Here is a 22911-nt window from a genome sequence, read left to right as displayed (position 1 = left end):
TTGCAGTATACAGATACATGTATCTTTTTACAGTAAATATTAAGCAAATATGCAAATAGATGTCAGGGTGAAATGTGCCTGGATAAATTTCAGTTGAGACACTTCAAAAGATAATCCAGCATTATTTAAGGCCCATAAAAGCTGCTCTTCATAATACAAATGTAGTTCATCCTCTCAGGTTGTTTAAAAAATGTCTTGCAATTATAAAAGCATTAGTGAATGAGTTGTTCTTGGGCTAAAGGGGGTTGTTTTGCAGGCAGCATCACTCCTACAGTAGAGTTGAATGGCCTGGCCATGAAGCGAGGGGAGCCAGCTGTGTATAGACCCCTGGACCCCAAACCCGCCCCCAACTACAGAGCCAATTACAACTTCAGAGGAATGTTCAACCAGAGGTAAGTCCTAATGAACTGCAGAAGTGTAATGTTTTTAGAAATTAATGCCTATGTGAAGCATGTCATTGTTTTTTTTAACCCCCTGGCCATAACAATAGTTGTGAATGGTCTTTATTGCCATCTAGTGGTGGCTCATATAGATGTCCAACATACCGTAAGATACTCAGAGGGTTCTTGAGTCATATTAGCCATGGGCACTGAACAGGTGATAGGATAATATGTGCACATCATAAATTAATGTGCAATATACCTATCTGAAGTAATCTTTTCACCATACAATATTTATTTTAGGGTATAAGTTTAATTAAAGGGATAGTTCTCTTATCATTTACTCACATTCATGCCATCCCAGATGTGTATGACTTTCTTTCATCTGCTCAACACAAAGAGTTTTAGAAGAATATCTCAGCTCTGTAGGTCCATACAATGCAAGTGAATGGTGACGAGAAGTTTGATGGTCCAAAAAGCATATAAGGGCAGCATAAAAGTAATCCATACGACTCCAGTGGTTAAATCAACATCTTTAGAAGCAATATGATAGTTGTGAAAAACAGATTATTATTTAAGTCCTTTTTTACAATAAATACCCACTTTCACATTTTTATTTTTGGCAATTCACATTCTCTGTGCATATCACCTCCTAATGGGCAGTGAAGAGAATGTATCGTATACTTGAATATGTATTTGGTTCTCACCCACACTTCTATGTCTTCTGAAGACATGGATTTAACCACTGGAGTCTTATGGGTTAATTTTATGCTGCCTTTATGTACTTTCTGGACCTTCAAAGTTCTGTCCACCCATTCGCTTGCATTGTATGGACCTATAGAGCTGAGATGTTATTCAAAAAATCATTGAGTTCAGAAAAATTAGTCATACACATCTGGGATGGCATGAGGGTGAGTAAATGATGAGAGAATTTTCATTTTTTGGGTGAACTATCACTTTAAAGGATAGAGCATTTGAAATATGATTTACATTTATTAATAGTAATAAACAAATCTAAATAACCACATTTTTGACAGTTTGTTTTTGGTAATGTACAGTGTCATGATTACTGCCAAGTAATGTTGCTACCTTAATATTCACTGCAATAAACAAATAAAATAATTTTTTTTTTTTTTTTTTTACCCCACTGGAAATGTTTTTAACCTCATGAATCTCATGAAATTTTGTTGGATTTAGCTGAAAAATTGTTTCAATTTATTCATAATACCTTTAAATCAATAATTTTATATTTATGTATCATTGTTAATTTGACTACGCTATTCAGTTTTGTGCAAGTTATTTCTGCCAAATGAATCCATAGAAACAATTCAAAATGTCTAGTGGTAAGAACCTGCCCTGCTTTAAATATGTATTTAACACTTTAGTGATGACTGTGATTTTCTGCTCATTACCTGTAGGTGGAAGTATTGCCCCATTTTTTTCATTCTGCCCTTGTGTAAGAGGATTTTTGCCATTTTGTTTCATTTTAATAATTTGTATTGATTAATTCACATTAATTTAATAACGGATTAGTACACAATTTTAGCTATGATTAACAGTACAAATTGTCAAAATATTTTAGTATTTATTTGAAAAAAAAAAAGACAATTCTTTTTATTGAAATAATTTGATAAATGCAAGGTAGTTATTTTTTTCCACAATTCAGTATAGTGTTGTTTTGCATATGTTTAGGACCTAGGTGAGCAACTTGACAATAAGCATCTTATTAATGTTTCTGCAAAAAGTTGGCCAGGTGTATTCCATCATAACCTACAAGGATAAAAAAAATAACACTTTGATACTAAAGTACACCTCATATAAAAGGCAAAGAGAAGCAATGCTGACGTTAGTTACACACTAAAGGGAGTGCATGATATGTTAATCCTGTTGTTATTTGAGGCTGTTATTCAGATATTTGCTTTCGATTTAAGCTAAAAGGACACTGTGAGAACAAAGACAAGGTGAGAAACCTGAGTCTTGTAATGCTACGATCTCAACCTGATGGGATTTTATGGACAAATATGTGTATATTTTCTCCTCTGGCCATCTAGAATTCCCATGACGTAGTCTTTGAAATAGTAAGACAACAAAGAGCCAAATTAAATCGGATCCTCTGTGCCATTACATCATTTTGGTACAGAGTCTGGCCAAAGACAACCATGGGGGAGTTCTCTAGATATTTAGGGGTATTGTACATTTATTTTACCCTTGAGTCTTCTACCCTCACCACAGTCAACATGGATCCTCTTGTAGTTGTCACATGTCTTGCATAATTCAATTCAAGGATTCACTTAATCACAGCTTTCTAACAGATGCTTTTATTAAGAGTATTGATATTGTTTCTGTACTCTGTACCAGTTTATTATATTGTTGAATAATGGCCTTGCTTCAGGGGATTGTGGGATTAAAAGCCTTGTCAGATAATGTATATCTGATTGTGTATGCTTTAATTGAAAAGGGTATTGATTAGCACAAATGTATTTAATGCAATGGTACTTTTAGAAGTCATGGCATGAGGAAACCATATAATAACCATCTATATATACACTGAAGTAGATTCTGTATTCAGACATTTGGCCTGCCCAGTCACAGTGAGGTAATAAGGAGAAAACAGAATGGATACTTTTGTTCCCAAACACCAGAAGTTCTAAGATTAAAATGTAAGTAAATTGATCAAACATTTAGCTGTTTCTGACTTTGTATTCTCCTGCAGGATCCAACATTCGAAAAGTGACTGAAGTTTATTTTTTATAGAGTCCGCATTTTGGTTTGATCTTAAAGGAATATTCTGGGTTCAGTACAAGTTAAGCTCAATCGACAGCATTTATGTCATAATGTTAATTACCACAAAAAAGTAATTTCCCCTTGTTCCTCCTTTTTCTTTAAGAAAAGCAAAAATCAAGGCTACATTGAGGCACTTACAATGGAAGTGAGTGGGGCCAATTTTTGGAGGGTTTGAAGGCAGAAATGTGAAGCTTATAATTTTATAAAAGCACTTGCATTAATTCTACTGTTAAAACTTTGAGCTGTAAATTCATTTAAATTGTAATTTTTACAGTCATTTTAGGGTTTGTTGAAGTTACAGAACGTAGTCATGGCAGCAAAGTTGCGAAATTGTTTATAATTTTACACCAATGTGGTTAGTAAGTGATTTTATCACACTAAAATCATGTTAACATGCATATTGTTTGTCATGTGGCTATACTTTTGAAATGGTGAGTATTTTAATGTTTACAGATTTGCTCCATTCACTTCCATTGCAAGTGCATCTCTGGTACCCTGATATTTGCTTTTTTTAAAGAAAAGGAGGGATGAATTGAAATACATTTCTGTGGTAATCAATATTAACCTCAAATACTGTAGATTGAGATAAACTTGTAACAAACCTTGAATATTCCTTTAAATTGACCTCAGTGAATAAATACCTAATGAATGATGAATAAAATAATGTACGACCCTGATGAACTGTGAAAAAGCAGCTTTTTCTAATCACAATCGATTCAGTTTTTATAAAGAGTTTCAAACATTTCATTTCTGGATATCTGAATCTGAGCTGTATCAACTCACTGCTTACATCTTCTCTCAGTGCACCAAGACAGAGGTTCAGATTAACAAAAGAGCTTTTTCTTAGAAGTAAATCCTGTGCTCTAGAGGATATGATGCAGCTCTAAATTCCTCATGATCCCACCTTACTTAGACCCAGACCAAACCTACACTCTCATTCTGGCTCAGTACATCCAGTCATATGTGGAACTGAGTGGGAGTTGTTGAACATCAATCAGGTAGCATAACACAACTACTTCATTTATCCAGGCTCTTTGTGCTAGTCATGACTAAGTGACTAAGCTCTGTGTTACGAACAGCATTCTGTGAGCGTGTCGAAATTTGGATAGGTCTTTTCCGGGACGACCTCATCTTATTTGCTCATTTGGGCATGATAGTAACACGATGTCAGTGCCAGCATGCTCGGATGTAACAGTAATGAGGATAATTGCAGTTGAAGCTCTCCAGTGATATTTCCTGGTTTGATTTTGAGCTGTAGCTGTAAAGACTCGAAGCTCAGTGGAAGAGAGTCGGGATAGCGGAGGTGGAAACGTGTCACCGTCCAGGCAAAATTGGCACCTCTGCTTGTTTTGGTTAGGACAAAGATAACATCGGCATTGAAGAGCAGAGATTAGGAAGCAAATGCTGTCACCCAGAAACCTGTTTCTCACTCTTGAGGTGCTAATGTTTGTGACATTTAGAATGAGATTGGCCCTCAATGAAAGATGGAAAATACTTTCCAATACAAAAAATTATCTGTATTTTGTCTTGTATTCCAAGTATCGGTATAAAATATTGGTAACACTTTACAAAAAGGTTCCATTTGTTAACATTAGTTAACAATATTAGTTAACATGAACTAACAATTAACAATAATTTTACAGCATTTATACATTTTTATTTAATGTTAAGGTTACAACAGATGGTAATACATTTCTAAAATCAGTTAAAGAAGTAATATAAACTAACAATGAACAATTGCATTTTTATTAACTAACATTAACAAAGATTTATAAATGATGTAAAATATTGTTCATTGTTAGTTCATGATACCTAATACTTTAGCTAATGTTAACAAATGGAACCTTATTGTTAAGTGTTATCAAAATGTCCTTAAAGTCTAGTGGTGTGTGAGGGGAGTTCCCTGTTCACTGTGTAAAGCGCTTTTGAGTGTAGTGTCATAAAAGCGCCATATATAAATTTAACATTCATTCATTCATAAAGCAAGATGCATTTACTTAAGAAGCAAAATTGCAGATGATATTAAGGCTTGTTTTCATAGTCTTTAATAAACACTATAAGAAAATTCTGGTTTAAGCATAATGAGGTTTATGCATAAAACAAGAGAACAGTTTGCCAGAAAAATAAACCAGATGAAGACTTCGTTTAAAATATAGCCTATTTTGTAAATGTAAGTATTTTTACCGTAAAACAAGATAAAGTACAGATTTGTTTTTTGAATCGTTTTTCCAATTTTTCATCTTTCTATTTGGTTAATTGGTTTTGTGATTTATTTGTCTCCTTTTATTTTTAGATGCTCTGAATATATTTGGACATCAGGTGATGTTTGTGCATTGCTGTTTGCCAAAAAAAGGCAAGTTAGGCTGAAGAATGGTGTCAACTAGATTCCAAATGGGACAGCACATCCCCCTCAACAATGAGTAAACCAAAATGTCTACAAAGAAATACATTGTTTAGGCAGGGCATTATCTTTCCAACTTTCAATATTGCAGTATATCTCATCAAAATGTATTCAGGCAAAAGGGAAATCTGTGTTTAGTGGAAATAATTTATCTTTCCTGTAACATCTGAGTCATATTTTTGGAATCATGGCCTACTCTGTCAGACATTCCAAAGATAATGCCTGGTGACCTTGTAGTTTCAGCCATTTGAGACTGGAATTAAACATTTTTTCAATGTTGAAATACTTTCTGTAATTCCACTTTAATTGGTTGAGACAAATGTAATTTGATTTCCCCATACCTGTAACCAATAGAGAGAGTTTGACCAACCAGATGCAGACAGGGGGAGTGTCTGCAACTGGCTGGTCAAAGCTTTTTTCAAGAAAAAAAACAACAAAAAAAACAATAACATTATTTTTGTGATTTCTGTTTGGTTGCAAAGAAATTACCCACTTTAAGATAGGTCATGGAGAAATTAACCATTCAGAGGGATTAAATGTTATTTGCAAAATGAATTTTGCAGAGGAAATCTTCAGCCCTCACTAGAATTTATAACACATTGAGAAAGCATTTTGGAATCATGACACTTTCGCCAGTAAAGTCGCCAAGACTGACACATGCTGTTAAAGGAATTAGAGAGAGGTCTTGCCTACTTTGATATCAGAAGTGCAAGTTAGTACCCCGATTGCCATTTCATCCACTTTATCATGATACTCCTTGAAAAGAAACCTTATATCTGCCTGAAGCGCAGCAACCCAGACATAACCCAGCCATTGAAAAGTAAAGGGGACATAGAAGAGAAATTTAAGCCAGCCAGAGCAGTGAATTTCAATTAAATTCTGTAAGGTGGCACACTAATAATCTGTCATTTCACACAAAAGTATTCCTTAAAGGCATAGTTCAACCAAAAGAGAAAATTCCAAAACGTATATGTCTCCCCCCAATGGAACACAAAAGGAGAAGTTAAGCAGAATGTTGCTGCTGTTCTTTTCCTCACAGTGGAAGTAAAGGGGCTGTCAAGCTCCAAAAATGACTTCTGCTTCAAAACAATCGTTTTGTGTGAGAAAGTACCGACATTTAAGTGCTGCAGCTGTCAAATCTCTTTCATGTTCTTTTATATTCAAATATAGCGCATCAAGACACATTATGAACGGTGTTACTAAAGTTACTAAAAAGTAATCCAATACAAATGACTCACTGCTTTAAAAAAATCATAATCAGATTACTGATTATTTCATTGAAAAAGTAGTCACATTACTAATTTCTTTACTTTTAAGTTACTTTTTAAAAACACTTGTCACAAAATAGTTTTTTTCTGCTCAACAAATTCAAAATAATATCTGTTGTATCTTTGTTCATTATCGCACATTCTTCAGCTGTCACAGAAGCGCAAACAGATGTATATATGAAAATATGAATTTACATTTATAATTACATTAATTGTATTACACATAAATAATATATTTTTTAAATATTTGTAACCCAAGTAATGTACTTAAAAGTAAGTTCTTTCAATGAAATTTAGTAACTGTAATCTGTTTGAAGAATTTAAAATGCAATGCGTTACATAACTTTTTGTGCTTAAAAGTAATTCGATTACAGTAACGAATTGCTATGTATTCCAATTATACCCAACACTGGTAATGACAGGTTTAACATCAAAAATGGCAAATGTCATTGGTTCAGGTGTGTTTCACAATTGAATGTGCACATCCAATCGCACAAATGAAATTGCAGAGCTACAGCAGAGGGATAGGCTTTTAGTAAATAACTTGTATTCCGGTCTGTTCCTCACTAAATGTTATCTTTTGGGTTTAGTAGACTTGAAATATAGTACACAAGTCATATAGGACTACTGCATTGGTACTTTTATGATTTTTGGTTGTCATCTGTGGAGCTTGATAGCCCCTGCTCATCATCGTATGTAATTGAGCAGTGTGAACTTGGTGAACTATCACTTTAACCAGTGGCCAGGAGGGCTACCAAACAGCATTTTGGATTATCCATTAAGCATTCCAGAGATATGATGTCTGTGTCCAGACGTATATTCAGGGGCGAAAGGGCTGCCAGAATCCACAGTTCATAAACAATGTTAATAAAGCTCTCTTGTTAGGGGTGCCGTACTTCCACTCATAAGCAGCTGCCAGAATAATAAATTATTTACCCTATACCACTATCAAATGGATTAGATCATATAACATAGAAATGACTCTGGCTCTGCTTCTGTTTGAGGGGTTCAGGCAGAAAATTGTATAAACACAGCAAATTGCTGTTAACTCATAAAGTAAGAGTTTTATGTGCAGCCCTCAGGTTAGCATTGAACGAGTCACAAATCTTGAACTTAAAAAGTACTCTTTTTATTTGAATTTAGTGTCCTCCTAATGACCTTATAGATGACTAGTTTTACATTTTCTGATTATAATGTGTGAGGTTATTTCCTGGGAAAGTCATAGATGCAATGATATTAGATTTTTATTTTTACTTATTCATTGTCTGCTAGGCAAAAAAATTGATTCTGATTTCTTAGAGAAATAATTGCACACTTTCTTCAACAAGCTGCCCAATTTGAGCTATCTTTCATGTTCGTATCACAAACTGTATGGAACGAGTGCTCCAAAGTTTGGTTTGGTCATGGAAAACCTGGAAATATCAGAGAATTTTTTAATTGTCTTTTTCAGGCCTGAAAAAGTAATGGGAATTAATGGGAATCTCAAAGGTCAAGGAAAAGTCATGAAACATGTTCTATTTTTCTCTGCTCTAAGATTCACTTTTCTGCTTTATGTTGATATTACCTTTATAGCTTGATATTAGTCCTTGGGTAGAGTAAAACTTAATCACAATTAATTATAACGTCCGATTTGTTAGTGACTTATTTTTGAGTCTGTTCTTTTTTTTTTCTCTCCCCTTTTTCCTCCCCAATTTGGAATGTCCAAATCCCAATGCGCTCTAAGTCCTCGTGGTGGCGTACTGATATGCCTCGGTCCAGGTGACGGAGGACGAATCTCAGTTGCCTCCGTTTTTGAGACTGTCAGTCCACGCATCTTATCACATGGCTTGTTGAGCGTTACCGCGGAGACATGGCACACGTGGAGGCTTCACGCTATTCTCCGTGCCATCCATACACAACTCACCACACGCCCCAACAACAAGCCCACATTATATTTACCATGAGGAGGTTACCCCATGTGACTACCCTCCCTAGCAACCGGGCCAATTTGGTTGCTTAGGAGACCTGGTTGGAGTCACTCAGCATGCCGAGTCTGTTCTTTTTAATGAATTTGTCAAATGATTCTGTGGCTTGGGGACGTGGTCGTGTGTCGGTCTGCGGGAGAGAGATAGAGCGGTAAGGCTTGTCACCCGACCATGTACCCACGCCACAGATTCATTAGTGTAATGGTCTGAAGCTAAATTATCCAGTGACTGAATGACTGAAATTGTCATGGAAATTCATTGTTACAAAAGGGTGGGAGCCCTGTAATATTTAGGGTCACTAAGTGTGAACAACAGTAATAGTGATACTTGCGTTAGCAAGCACCACGGATAACCTCTCAGAATCCTAAAATTTTTTGAACAACACACTTAGCTACCTAACTACAGTTCATATAGATTTGAATGGTAGCATCTCATTTTCTTAGCATGTTTGTAGTCAATTAAGAACTTCCTCTTCAACCCAGCTGCAGAGCTGCTTCACGTAATGGATCTGCAAGGTCAAATGAGGTCTTTTTTGTGTAAGCTGGAGCAGTGTCGGGCTTGTTCTGGGGGTCTCATGGTCAGCCCAGCTGTTGTGTTCCAGCCCTCATTCTTGTGGTTTGTTAGTGTGAATCAAGAAGGCTGGACCTGCAACTTCTCTTCATATATTCAATGGTTCCGTTCAGAGGGGGCGTCAGAGCCAATAACTTCCTGTGAAAAAACAGTTAGGGGTGTTTGTTGGAAATGTGTGGTTTGGTGTGTTCATCAACTATTCAGTGGCGGCCCTCCCTCTTGTTGCTCAAACCGTGTGCCTCCCTACGCATGGAGAAATAAACTGTTATTTTGGATTGCGGCATTGTTTTGTTTGGAGGAGTCAGTATGCTTTTGTGACTTGCAATAAGAGGACAGCTGCTCATTTTTGAGCCATAAAGCTTGCTTGTTTCTCTATTGTGCCAGGCTCCAGGTGCACGCCACTTACTGTGCCACATGTGTGGCTCACATGGGGGCTCTTTCAATGTCAGGCCCTCTGTATAGTTTGATCTCTCATGGGTGACGCCAACATGTATAGATAAACAAATTTTAGAGCACTTTTTAACAACTTTTCCTGGTCATGGAAAGCCTGCAAATATAACAGAATAGTGAATCTCTATTGAATACACATTTTGTGTAGTTAGGGTTAGCTTTTTAAATATTTCAGTGCTAGTAATTTGTTTTTGTTTGTTCAATCACCATAAACAGGGATGCACAGATACAACATATATGTGCCAATACCGATATCCAATTATTTAGAACAACATCTGTCAATACCGATTTGGTATTTCTGCTTTTTTATGCTAATTTGTTTCAAATCACTGTTATTGTAACAGTCATAGTTAATTACACAACTTCAAAAGAAATTTAAATCTTTATTTTCTGTGTTTCTTTATGTTTTCCATGTTTCAGACATCAGGTCAGGTCTAAACAAAACACTGAAACAAAAAGGGACTTCTTAACTCACATTAACTGAATGCTGATTGATGAAGCTTGTCCCTTTTTAGCCAAAGCAGCCTCCACTTTAGCTGTTACATACTCCTCATATTCCTTGCTGTGTCGCACTTTAAGTTGAGTAATCAAATTATGTAAATTTTTAACTGTAGTTCCAACGCATTAAATTCTAGCAGTGCAAAGCTTACAAACTGCAACTCTGCATTGTCACCCAATTTCAAGTATTTCCACACAAGTGACATTTTCACACACACACACACACACACACACACACACACACACACACACACACACACACACACACACACACACACACACACACGCGCACGTTGGTCTACCTATCATTATGAGGACTATCCATAGACATAATGATTTTTATACTCTACACACTATATATTCTATCCCCTAAACCTAACAACCCCTAAACCTAACCCTCACAAAAAACTTTCTGCATTTTTACATTTTCAATAAAACATTGTTTAATATGTTTTTTAAGATGTTTTAATTATGGGGACACTAGAAATATCCTCATAAACCACATTTATATCATAATACCCTTAATTACCAGTAATTACGTAATTACCAGTTTGTAACCTAAACAATTGTCCTTGTAAATCACATGAACACGGACACACTCACACACACATACACACACACATACACACACACATAATTGTAAGATGGGTTTTTCTACTACCTTTTGACAGGAAATGATCTGCCCTGATCATCGGCTTTTAAAAAAATAAAATAAAATTTTACAATGTCAGATTGCTTTTACCTATGTTTGGCTGATATATTGGTGACTGTCTTGCTATTAAATCATTTCAAAATGTGAGCTATAGCTTTTCTAGGTCATGAGCCTAAAGTTTTTAGCCTGGTGGATGATAGAATGCCAAGAAAACAAAAAAAGCCCCATAGACTCCTTGAGCCATATTTAAGGACTATAATATCTTAAAAACCTGGGGGTGGGCTCTTTTGTCTTGTGCCATTAAAGCTACACCTCTAGTGGTTGAAGCATAAAACTGCAAGTTACTTGCGGAGGAAAATTGTTTTGATAATTACTTGAGTTGTGCTTCGACTCTGCTCTTCTGCGTGGATTAACCTGGTGGTTTGAGGAGTAACCATGGTTACAGGTGTTTATCTTGTGGGAACAGGTGATGTCACTAACAACAAAAAACTTGCACCCTCCCCTCAAAAAATAAATAACGAAAAGAAAAATACAGATATCCAAATAAATATGTCTTCTGATCAGGTAGCATATCTTCCACTGCTGTTTTGAATAGCTGAAAACAGTTGTTTTAAAATAAATAGCATTGCAGAAGTTAGGCAACAATGACATTAGACATGACGATTGCTAGTCATATCAGATCAAATCAAATGGTGGAAACTATTATAACTGCTAGCAGGCAAATATACCAAGGTAGTAACTGGTTTAGAGATTGGCATTGTTACCAGCATAAAAAGTTTCCTCGAAAATTAAATTGAAAGCACTGCAATACCACAATCCATAATAAAATGCCCCATTAGAGTGGCTAACGATATCTAACGAACTACTGCGCTAAGAGTGCTTCCTGGCTCACTATCGGTCAAATTATTTATCTTATCTGTCCGGCAAGAGAAACTCGGATCAGTTTTAAATCCGTTAAGATCTCAGAGTTGTCGCCACCTCTGAAAATCCAATCCAAGGTTGCTTCATATTTTATTACGGGCTCTCTCTCGTTCCCTTTTGCTTGCATACTCTTCTCAGTTCGAGGTTTCTTTATTTTGAAAATGGGTGTGTGACAAGGAGGAGAGTGGGGGCGGGCCGTGAGGAGACATGCCCACTCCTGAATTGGGCTTATCAGCCTGGAGGGGGATAAAGATGAGCCAGAGGCACCAGTTCGAGAGAGAGACACACATGCGGCCGCTGTGTGTGTGTGTGTGTGTGTGTGTGTGTGTGTGTGTGCATCTGTGTTTTGTTGAGTTTATGTCATTAACGTTTACGTTGACTGTTGTGCCAGTTCTTGCCTCCTGCTTGCCCATCCTTTAATTGTTACATTGGTGCCGAAACCGGGGAATGAGGAAGGATGCGCTGTTGTTGAGTCCTCGCTGCTGCCATCCGCCAGGGTAGCAGCTGTCTGCCTGGGGACGGCGGGGTCGCTGCTAGCCACCGAGAGTCGGAGGAACCACTGTCGTCCGCGGAGAAAGGGAAGGAGCGAGCTGTCATCAGCCAGAGGTCGGAGGAGTGGCTGATGACCAGGCGACAGCCTGGCTGGAGACCGGCGAGCCAGTTTTCTCTCGCTCTCTCTCTCTCTCTCTCTCTCTCTCTCTCTCTCTCTCTCTCTGTTTTCCGCATCGCTCTTTCCCTCTCCCTTTCCCCTCCCCTCGTCTCTCCCAGGACTCCAGAAATGGCATTGAAGACTGTGGAGCGGAGGGGGGCGGGGCCGGTCAGAATATCGCGCGCCCGGTCCCCAATCAGCCTGATGAGGCGCGCGAGGGATAAAGGCGGCCGGTGACGATGGTTCGAGAGAGAGAGAATTACGGGCATGTCCGTCATGTGTGTGTTTGTTTATGCTTTTGGTTTAAGTTTTCATTAAATATCATTTATATTGACAAGCTGGTTCTCGCCTCCTCCTTGCCCATCCTTTAACTGTTTTACAAAGACCTGCCGGCAGGTACGGCCAGATGAGCAACACCCCCCCTCCAGGAAGGGAGGGGAGTATGTCATGCTGGTGGTTTCTCCGGCCTGAGTCAGGCGATGGAGGAGTGTGACGAGGAGGAGGACGAGAAATCGGGCTAAACTGCTAGGAGGGGGATAAAGATGAGCCGAAGGCGCCAACTTGAGAGAAAGAGAGACACCGCTGTATGTGCATCTATGTGTTTTATGTTGTTTTTAGTATAGTTTATGTCATTAAAGTTTACGTTGACTGTTCTGACGGTTCCCACCTCCTCGTTGCCCATCCTTTACTCGTTACAGGGTGTTTCCCCAGAGGGTTGCCTTTTTGAATGATCCATGGTCTATGTCGATCATATGTTGTGGCTACAAGCTATAATTCAACTTCAAAATAATACCAACACATATTCACACTCTGTAGCTGGATCTTCTTTTCTTTACAGACATGATGTAAACACGCACGGAGGAATGGCAGAAGTATGCAAATCATCCCAACAGCTCTAAAATATCAATAATTATTATAGGCTTACCATAGTGAACAAGCCAAAAACATGGTTTGGAGGACAGATTGTTGGTTTACTTGCTCATTAATAAAATTGTTCATTTCTAATAAAACAATCTTAAATAGTGTAGTTTAAAGCAACTTCCTAGCAACAACCCAAAACACTCTAGCAACAACATAGGAATGTGCTATACATCACTCAGAACACATTAACATCACCCTGGCAACCACCCAGATCACCCTAACATTGTGTCCATAACACCCCAAAAGTTTTGCACTGCCAAGCACCATTCAAAAATTTAGCTTTTATGTAATTTTATTTAAATTTGGTGTTGTAGAAAGAAGCATATAACATTAAAATGAAAAGAAACATTCTCCAATAAATTATATTTGAGGTCACCAGAATAGTGTTGTGAACATTGTGATCAAAGCAGCTGCTAACATTCCTAATTAAAACAATCATCTATTACTGTTTAAACTTATACCATTAATGAGGACAGAGGCAGCTGTGCTGGGCGTCAGTCCAGCCTGAAGCTGCAGTGCCAAAGTTGTTTCATTAGCAATAAAAGGGCTGACTCCTCTCATGCTCCAAGTGCTATCAGAAAAGTTTGATGTATGAGTTATGTCAGGCATGGACACTGCCTCTCCCTGCAAATGAGAAAGACCCAATTAAATTCCAAGATGTGCAAATGGTCTTATTAAGCCAGTGTGTCATTTTGAATAAGTTATTAAGAATCAGGTAGGGTTGGAATTTGACTCTGCCCTGCATTTTTTAAGTGATAAAACGGGAAACCCACTGATTAAAAAGCACAGAGCTTTTTAATCTCATGTATGCGAGTGAAACCAAAACACACACTGCTGAGGAATTTGGGTTTAGCTGACCTTTAATTAAAGTTACAAAACACAGATGTTCTGCACTGTGTCGTCTGAAGTCTGAAGGCTGATCAGTCTTTTGGCTGTAAAGGGGCATTTTAAAAGCATATCTGGATTATGTGCTGGCTGGCTATACCAATATTGTTACGGACCATCAACCTCTGCTATAGCCCAGTTAATGCCAAACCATGGATACGTAGTTGTGGGACTGATTTTGTATATAGACAACACCATAATACTTATGTGAAAAAAAAAAAAAAGCTTTTGAAAGTAGAAACATGGAATTTGTGCCTCAAAAGTGTACTTTATTTGTAGAAAGTGCCAGTAATTCTAGTGAAGAGAAACCCCATGGTTCCTGTGCTGTAATGTCATTGGAAAATGTTTTCTGAAGACATCACATATCTTCCTTTCTTTGGGGGGTTGGTTTGCTCCCCGCCTGTTGCTGTTCCATATGCCCTCCTGTGATGATTCTCATGCAGGAGGTCTTCACACCCTGATGACAAACCTTTTGTGCTCCAGTGAGGCATTGCGTGGTATCATTTGTCACTCCATATTTTCCTTTAATCTCATTTATGGATACGTTCTGGTAATGTGTTAGGAATTGACACATGGGGGTGGGGGCATATACAAGGAAATAGAAAGGAGGAATGATCCATGCTGTCCTGTTTCAGTGTTAATGAATGATACCTCAAATCATGCTGCTTATTGAGGAGGTGTGCTATTATTTTTCTAAGTGATCAGACATACAATTTTTGCCTTGCGCACCTTAAAATGGACAAAAAATAATCAGACTTTCATTGAAAGAGGATATCTGACTACAAGACGTCTAGATACTAAGCTTATTTGAAATCTGTCGGGGTGTGTCGCAGGAGTCTACACGATTGTTGATTGTGAGAGCTGAGACTTTTCATTAAAGTCGCTGACTCAAAACATCACTGGAGATGACCTTGAGTCATGTAGTGGTACTAACTAGGCTTTGGCAACCACATAGCCTAGGATTGTGGCCATGACTTTTGTGAAGGCGAAAAAAAAACTTTAACTGTGTGTGTGCAGATTTTAAATGCTTATATCTTCTAAAAATTTATTTTCTCAACATTTAGAAGTACACTAGCATATAGATTACTTTAAAACTAAAAGATAGGAATGAAAAGCAGCAAAACTTTTCTTCTGATTTCACTGGGTCTTTAAGTTAATTGTTTTTTAGGGGAATATTAGCTTAAAATTGACTGTCCCAATAGTTTTATTCGAGCATTTGACAGGAGAAGCCCATCAGTGGTTTAGCCAGACAGCAGACTGTCTTATTGTGCACCTGGAGAATTCATATAACCTTTTAGCATGTTTATACTTTCTGTAATACTCACAGGATTTCCAACATTTTAAAAGCGTTCCTTGAAACTAGGGCTGGGTGATAAAACAATATCGATATATATCACGATAAAGAAAATCCACGATAAGCTTTTGAGGAATTTTTGATATTTACTGCGTGTCGTTAAAACACAAGCAGTTCGGCTTTCTCAGCGTTTTTCACTGGGGCAGACAAAATCCGCTCAAAGGCGCTCACAGCGCTAGGAGAGAGCTTGCTCTGCACCGCTGCCAATCCTACGATCCACCTTGCGAGTATGACGCTCGGCTTTCATAGGAATTAATTTAAAACGCTCTCAGCTTTGCTCACAACGCGCCAGTGGTAAGGAAGGGTCAGACTGGATGAACTTGCTAATGCTAGCTGCCTTGCTAACAATTAGGACACCGGATTGATTCCATCCGCACCGCAAGACTTCATGACAATGGTTGCAGCCTCTCATCTTCTCTAGTGAAGAGCACAGCAGAACAACATTGATGTGGACAACAGCTCTGATCTTTCTGCACTGTAATCTTGAATATTGTTCTCTAGCACCAAACATGCATAATTTACGCCCTGTCCTGCTCCGCACGTGTCGCCTCTTTTCTCTGTTTACATGGTTTCAAAGCACCTTTTAGACCATAACGTTTTTCCCTTCTAAATGTATCTTTATTAATCAGCCTTTAATAATAAACAAATCGCTTTCTGTTCTAAATTTATGAAAATTCATTAGATGACTTGAATGGATAAGGAAAGACTACAATTACTAGTTGGTAGACTAGTCTCTCACTTTAATGAAAATATACAAATGTTTTTAAATTTGTAAAAAAAATGTTTTCAAAATTTTCTCTCAGGACACCCCTGAACCCACATTCAGCATCATTCCACAGTCACAAGGGCTTCTATGCCCCATACTTTGGTATCTGAATCTAAAGAAATATAAAAAATATTTCATTTTAATGTAAAAATATTCCAACAAATACTGGACTGATGTCACTATGCTTCAGAACAAACAGATGATCTTTTAACATTCATTTTCAATTGATAAACTGTAAAATTGGTAAAAGATCCCGCAGACCCCACTGCTTTGGCCGTCTCTGAATTTATTCTTCTTCTGTCAACTTTGAAATAAAAAAAAGAAAGTGCAATGTGTAAAGGTATATCTTGATAAATATCGATATCGAACAATATGAAAACGTTTATCGGGATAACAATTTTGGCCATATCGCCCAGCCCTACTTGAAACTTAGAAATGTAAAAAAGCCCTCAAAACAGTATTTGCATAAGTGATGATTGTCTATGTGAAAGTTATCAAAACTGTGGTCTGGGCCTCCTGTAAGCAGTACAAATGGCCAGAGATAGTTTGAAGTCATCAGCAGCCTAGCATGTGTGGCAGCTCTTACATTAGCAACACATTGATGATCAATCAATGGACAGAGAGAGAGAGAGAAAGAAAGAAAGAGCATTTTTCTATGAAGGTAAATACAAGTATAGCTCCTATCTACTTGAATGAGTAATGACTGAAATCATTTGTCGAGAATATGTTTCACTTATAAACAGTTGAAGTCAGAAGTTTACATACACTTAGGTTGAAGTCATTAAAACAAATTTTTCCAACAATTGTTTACAGACAGATTGTTTCACTTTTAATTGACTATATACAATTCCAGTGGGTCAAAAGTGTACATACACTAAGTTAACTGTGCCTTAAGCAGCTTGAAATATTCCATAAAATGATGTCAAGCCTTTAGGCAATTAGCCAATTGGCTTCTGATAGGCTAATTGGAGTCAATTGGAGGTGTACCTGTGGATGTATTTTAAGGCCTACCTTCAAACTCAGTTCCTCTTTCTTGACATAATGAGAAAATACAAAAAAAATTGTCCAAGACCTCAGAAAAAAATTATGGACCTCCACAAGCCTGGTTCATCCTTGGGAGCAATTTCCAAATTCCTGAATGTACCATGTTCATCTGTACAAACAATAATATGCAAGTATAAACACCATAGGACCACACAGCTATCATACCACTCAGTAAGAAGGCGCATTCTGTTTCCTAGAGATTAATTAGGTCCTCGTGGTGGCACGATTACTTCTCTCAATCCGCGTTGTGGAGGACAGGTCTCAGTCACCTCCGCTTCTGAGACCGTCAATCTGCACATCTTATCACGTGGCTTGTTGTGCATGAAATTGCGGAGACTCCACATGTGGAGGCTTATGCTACTCTCTGCGATCCACGCACAACTTACTATGTGCCCTATTGAGAGCGAGAACCACTAATCGTGACCACGGGGAGGTTACCCCATGCAACAGGGAATGTTTTCTATGATTAAATGTCAGGGATTCTGAGTTTAAATGTATTTGGCTAAGGTGTATGTAAACTTCTGACACAACTGTATTTTAAATCAGGAGACTAAAGGTGGTTTTGGGCTTGAATAACTAATGGAAGTGAGTCTTGTCTTTTTCTGATACAATACATGTACAATACATGTACTCAAGGGAGTTGATCCCTCATTGATCAACATTGTTATCCACAACACCGTCACAAATCAAATGTTCATTCGTTAACTGTGTTCCAGATTCGAGCAAATGTGATTACTACTTCAGTTTTCATATAAGAACATCCATTGTTTCATGATTTGTAATTGTTTTCTTTTCTTAAAACAAATGTGACCATTATTGGTTTTGACAACTTCACATGAATGTGTTGTCATGATTAGCTTTTTTCTCTGAATTGATATGCTGCAGCCCAGTTAATAATAAAGGAAACATTTGCCCCAAATTGTTTCTCATTATTATTGTTCAAACTGACAAAAAAAAAAAAAAGGACAAACCATAATAAAAGTGGTCCATAAAATCTTCTCTCAAATTTAATTCACCCATGTATATTTTCAAACACGTCAGTGACTCCAAACGCCATTGGTTCTTGAATCTTGTTACCTATCGTGTTGAATTTTAAATTTACGCATGTGCAAATTTCAGTGAATAATGGCTTATGAACACTTGGAATATAGACACAAGTTATAGTATAAAGTATAGACCACTTAATGGTGTATTTTAGTCCTCCTTTGGAGTTGACAACCCCGGTTCACAATATGCCTTCATTGTATAGAACAAAAGTAGCTCAGAGATTCTTACAAAAAAAATTAAAATTAAAACATTTCCTATAAAAAAAAATCCAATAGGTTTGGAACAACATGAGGGTGGGTAAATGATGACAGATTTGTAATTTTTGGGTGGTCCATTTTGATACTCTAACTTGCTGAGAGGTATTCTAAAAACATAAATCAGTAAATTAAAAACGTAACTATATTACAAAATCCATGGTGGAAATATAATCTAAATGCTGAAGCAGTGTCAGGTTGCTGTTGCCTGATATTTATTCTGTGAAAAGTAATACTTTGAAGAGTCATTACGTATAAAGTTGTTAAATGTCACAGCAATGTCTTGCTGATAGTGGCTCAGTAGGCATCAGTCAACGCTTAGCTGATCTATTGCACAGATTAGCTGTTGTCTTGAAACCACAGCTTCAAAGTCGTCTTGGTCATTCTTTGTAGTTTATCATTTGATTGAGTCATTCCCCATTTCTTTTCATTCTCGTTCTTTATCGCTCTCTCTCTCATCCTTTTTTAAGTCACATGCATTCACACGCACAAATAAAAGACAACACTAATGTTTGCCGTTCAGTGGGTTTCTCGCCGTCCTCTCACTAGGTGTTCCCACTTTGGCTTGCAATCTTTTCTAATGCAGACCAGACTAGGCTGGATGGTGTGTGTGCTGATAGATTATTGGGTCTAATGTGGCTCAGAGTGTGTCAGAAAACGACTTTCCCACGTTACACAAAGGGGCCCTCCTACGAGCCGGGGCCAGGGCCACTCTCCCTGCACCTGTAACCAGAAAATCGACCGCCCCGATATCCTGGCTGGGTCCCATGTTGCACTTGGCATTTCCTCTGTGAGTCTGGGATCAGGCTTGTCATGCAAAGGGCAGACTCCGCCTCCCACGGAGGGGTTGTGTTCAGAGAGAGTTGCTGAATCATTGTTGGAGTAGACAAGAGACGCACAGGATGCTGGTGCAGGGATGTGGCTCCGAACACACATGTGCTGAAATGATTTTACACTCACAAAAAAAAAAAACTGCACAGACAAAACCTCCCACTCAGTTAGAGGAATTGCGGAAGGAAGAATAAATCTTGGTAGATTCTGAAATAAATGAAAACAAAAACACAAGCATACCCAAATGATCAGCTACAGCCACAAGTTTGTTATTCTGAGATGGTTTTGGACTGATAAATGATTAATTTGCTATTACAAGTTTATTATTAGGGCCAGAGTATATTTCAGTTGTCTGCTTTGCTGATTGCTCCTCGCACAGTATGCGTGATGCAAATATCTTCATCAGCAGTCCGCTCAGATTGTCTGCACGCGGCAAAGATTTTCTCAACACGTGAGCGGTCCTTGTCTGTGCAAGTTGTTGGCACATACACCACCTACCCTCTCTGTGTAACTCAACCTGCACTGTTTGAGCTAAAGACATGAATGAAACCTTAAATCCTTGTTTGAGGAGGGGAGTGTAGAAAAAACAAATACCCTTGTATAAGGTGAAATAAAAACACTTGAATAATACCCACATTGAAGGAGGGACCTGAGCCATATCTAGGGACCAGAATTTCCCAAGTTGCACACTTCTGCACTATTATACACCCCTTTGTAGTGTAAGTAGTGTGATTTGTGTGTTCACACTGAAAATTAATGGACAAGAAGTGTACTACATAAATTGTGGGGTGAGTGTGGAATGTTGGACATATTCAGCAGGCGCGTCTTGCCCTATGTAGCGAAAGGGACGTGGTTACCTGGCTGGCCTGAAAATACAATAGAGCGCAACAGTGCCTGCCCACTTTTTCAACCATGCTGGTTCCAGTAGTATATTTCCCATTCATTTTTCCTATTGAGTTTTCAAAAAGTCCTTCATACAAGTGTTCTAAACCATGAACCAAGCCAACCAGTGAATCACAACATTACAAACTTTGATTTAAAACTAAAAAGGAAGATAGACCCAGAGTAAGTCATGAAAGTGGTCGGTCTTTTCCTGGGCTTTTCGGCGGCCTGCTTGGCTGTGGTTTTCTGATTGGTGGATCTTTCACTTCTGTACCATGGGTAGTGTAGTGGTTCACCAGGAATTATTATAATAATTCAACAGCTATTAAATAAGATTTTTAAACTATTAATTTGAAATAATGCTGACTGACGGCTTCAACAGAAGCATATACCATGGATTAAGAACCTTGGAGTGCATGGTAGGTCTGTTTTTAAAGGTTTATGAGTTATTGTTAAAAATCAATTAGTCTTTGGAAACGTAAAATTTAATTTTTACTTCCGGAACCTGACTGTTGTGCACTGTTGTAATTAATGGCAAATGTGTCACTTAGCAAAACTTCTGTGAAGACAGCACCTTCAAAATGTAAGCTGAATGCTTTCCCATCACCCCGTGCTCTGTGAATATGTAGGGTATTTGAGATATAAGTGTTAATCTGAGTTTGGCTAACACGTTTAAGCGGCAACACGAATGTTCGTTTGAAGCGTCTCTTCCGTCAGCTGAAAAATTTCTAAATTCGTACTGTACATGGCCGAGTGAATAGTGCATTGTGTAAGTTCAGTGTATAGAGTGTCTTTTGGGCCAGTATGAATTTACCTAGCATCCTCCTAGAACACCCTAGGAACCACATAGCAATGTGCTAAAACACGGACGGACTCCACCCTCTTATCATAGATCCCCTGAGTGATCTACACACAGTCCGCAATTTTGTTCCACGCTGGAGCAGATACAGTGAGAAGAAAAATGTCTCCGCTTCGTAAACGTAATAAGTGTTCTGTTGTTGGCTGTAAAAGTGAACATAAGAGTCTTCTATGTACTCCCGACATCAGAGCCACTGAAGATACAATTTTTTGTTTTTGAAGGAAATGTGCCCCAAAACATACAAAAATTTGTGTGTGTTTGTGGAAATCATTTTACACCGGACTGCTTTGTGAATGAGTGTCAATATAAAGCATGATTTTAAATTTGTTTTATTCTCTAGCATGGATCAGTACCAACTGTTCGTGTTCCAGCTTTATATCCTGAAGATGTATCGCACTTTGTTTTGTGAATGTTTGCAAATCACCTTTCTGAATGTGCTTGTTTGCTGATTCCACAGCTAATGAAGCTAAAGGGGGCGGGGAGCAGCAGCTCATTTGCATTTAAAGAGAGACACACAAAAATAGCGTGTTTTTGATTCCACCCAAAAAGAGGTATTTACAACATGGTAGAATACATAATCTGTGTGGTATTTTGAGCTGAAACTTCAGACACATTCTGGGGACACATGAGGCTTATATTACATCTTGTAAAAAGGGGCATAATAGGTCTCCTTTAAAATCAACCCATGTTTTCATATTCCACATTTTCAGAAATCTGTTTGAAATATTTGAAATACAAGGTTTCTAATAACGTTATAATACAACCCCAATTCCCAAAAACTTGGGACAGTATGAAAAATGACAATAAAAACAAAAAGGAGTGATTTGTAAATTCTATTCACCCTGTTCTGTATTGAAAGCACTACAACAACACATAATTTGATGTTTTACCTTGTGAATTTAATAGATTTAAAAAAATATATACATTTCATAATATATACTTAAAATTAGAGGATTACAACTCGGCCCCAAAAACGTTGAGCGTTTACCACTGTGTAACATCACCATTTCTTATAAGAACACTTATTAAGTGTTTGGGAACTGAAGACACAAGTTGGTTAAGATTTGCAAATGGAATTTTCCCCCATTCATCCATTCTGTAGGTCTTCAAATGCACAATTGTACCAAGCCTTCGTTGCTGTATTTTGCGCTTCATAATGCACCACACATTCTCAAGTGCAGACAGAACAGAACTGCAGGCAGGCCAATCTAGTAGCCGCACTCTCCACTTACGCAGCCATGCACTTGTAATCCGCGCAGTATTTGGTTTGGCATTGTTCTGCTGGAAAATACAGGGACTTCCCAGGAAAAGATGGCATCTGGATGGCAGTATATGTTGCTCCAAAATTTTTAAATATCTGTCTACATTCATGGTGTTCTCACAGATGTGCGAGTTACCCATGCTATGGACACTGACACACCCCTGGCCCATCCAGACACTGGCTTTTATACCTGACACTGATAACAGCGTGTGTGGTCCTTTTCCTCTTTAGCCCGAAGAACATGACTGCTGTTTCTTACAAAAAGTATTT

The 22911-nt window shown here is 37.9% G+C and overlaps 1 protein-coding gene across 5 annotated transcripts in view; it reads left to right on the top strand.

Annotated features, from left to right (window-relative positions):
• The window catches only part of LOC127633992 (double-stranded RNA-binding protein Staufen homolog 2), a 158432-nt gene that overhangs the window by 9240 nt on the left and 126281 nt on the right, over positions 1–22911 (top strand). For 3 of the 5 annotated variants that reach the window (XM_052113372.1, XM_052113370.1, XM_052113368.1), the window contains exon 5: positions 242–392. In XM_052113372.1, the coding sequence (XP_051969332.1) occupies positions 242–392 (151 nt within the window). The remainder of the gene's footprint in view (positions 1–241; positions 393–22911) is intronic. The other 2 variants (XM_052113371.1, XM_052113369.1) reach the window with 1 other exon arrangement.

Source organism: Xyrauchen texanus, chromosome 41, assembly GCF_025860055.1.
Source record: "Xyrauchen texanus isolate HMW12.3.18 chromosome 41, RBS_HiC_50CHRs, whole genome shotgun sequence".
Taxonomy (NCBI): Eukaryota; Metazoa; Chordata; class Actinopteri; order Cypriniformes; family Catostomidae; genus Xyrauchen; species Xyrauchen texanus.
The sequence above is the reverse complement of the archived record's forward strand: the minus strand, read 5'-3'. Positions and strand labels throughout refer to the sequence as shown.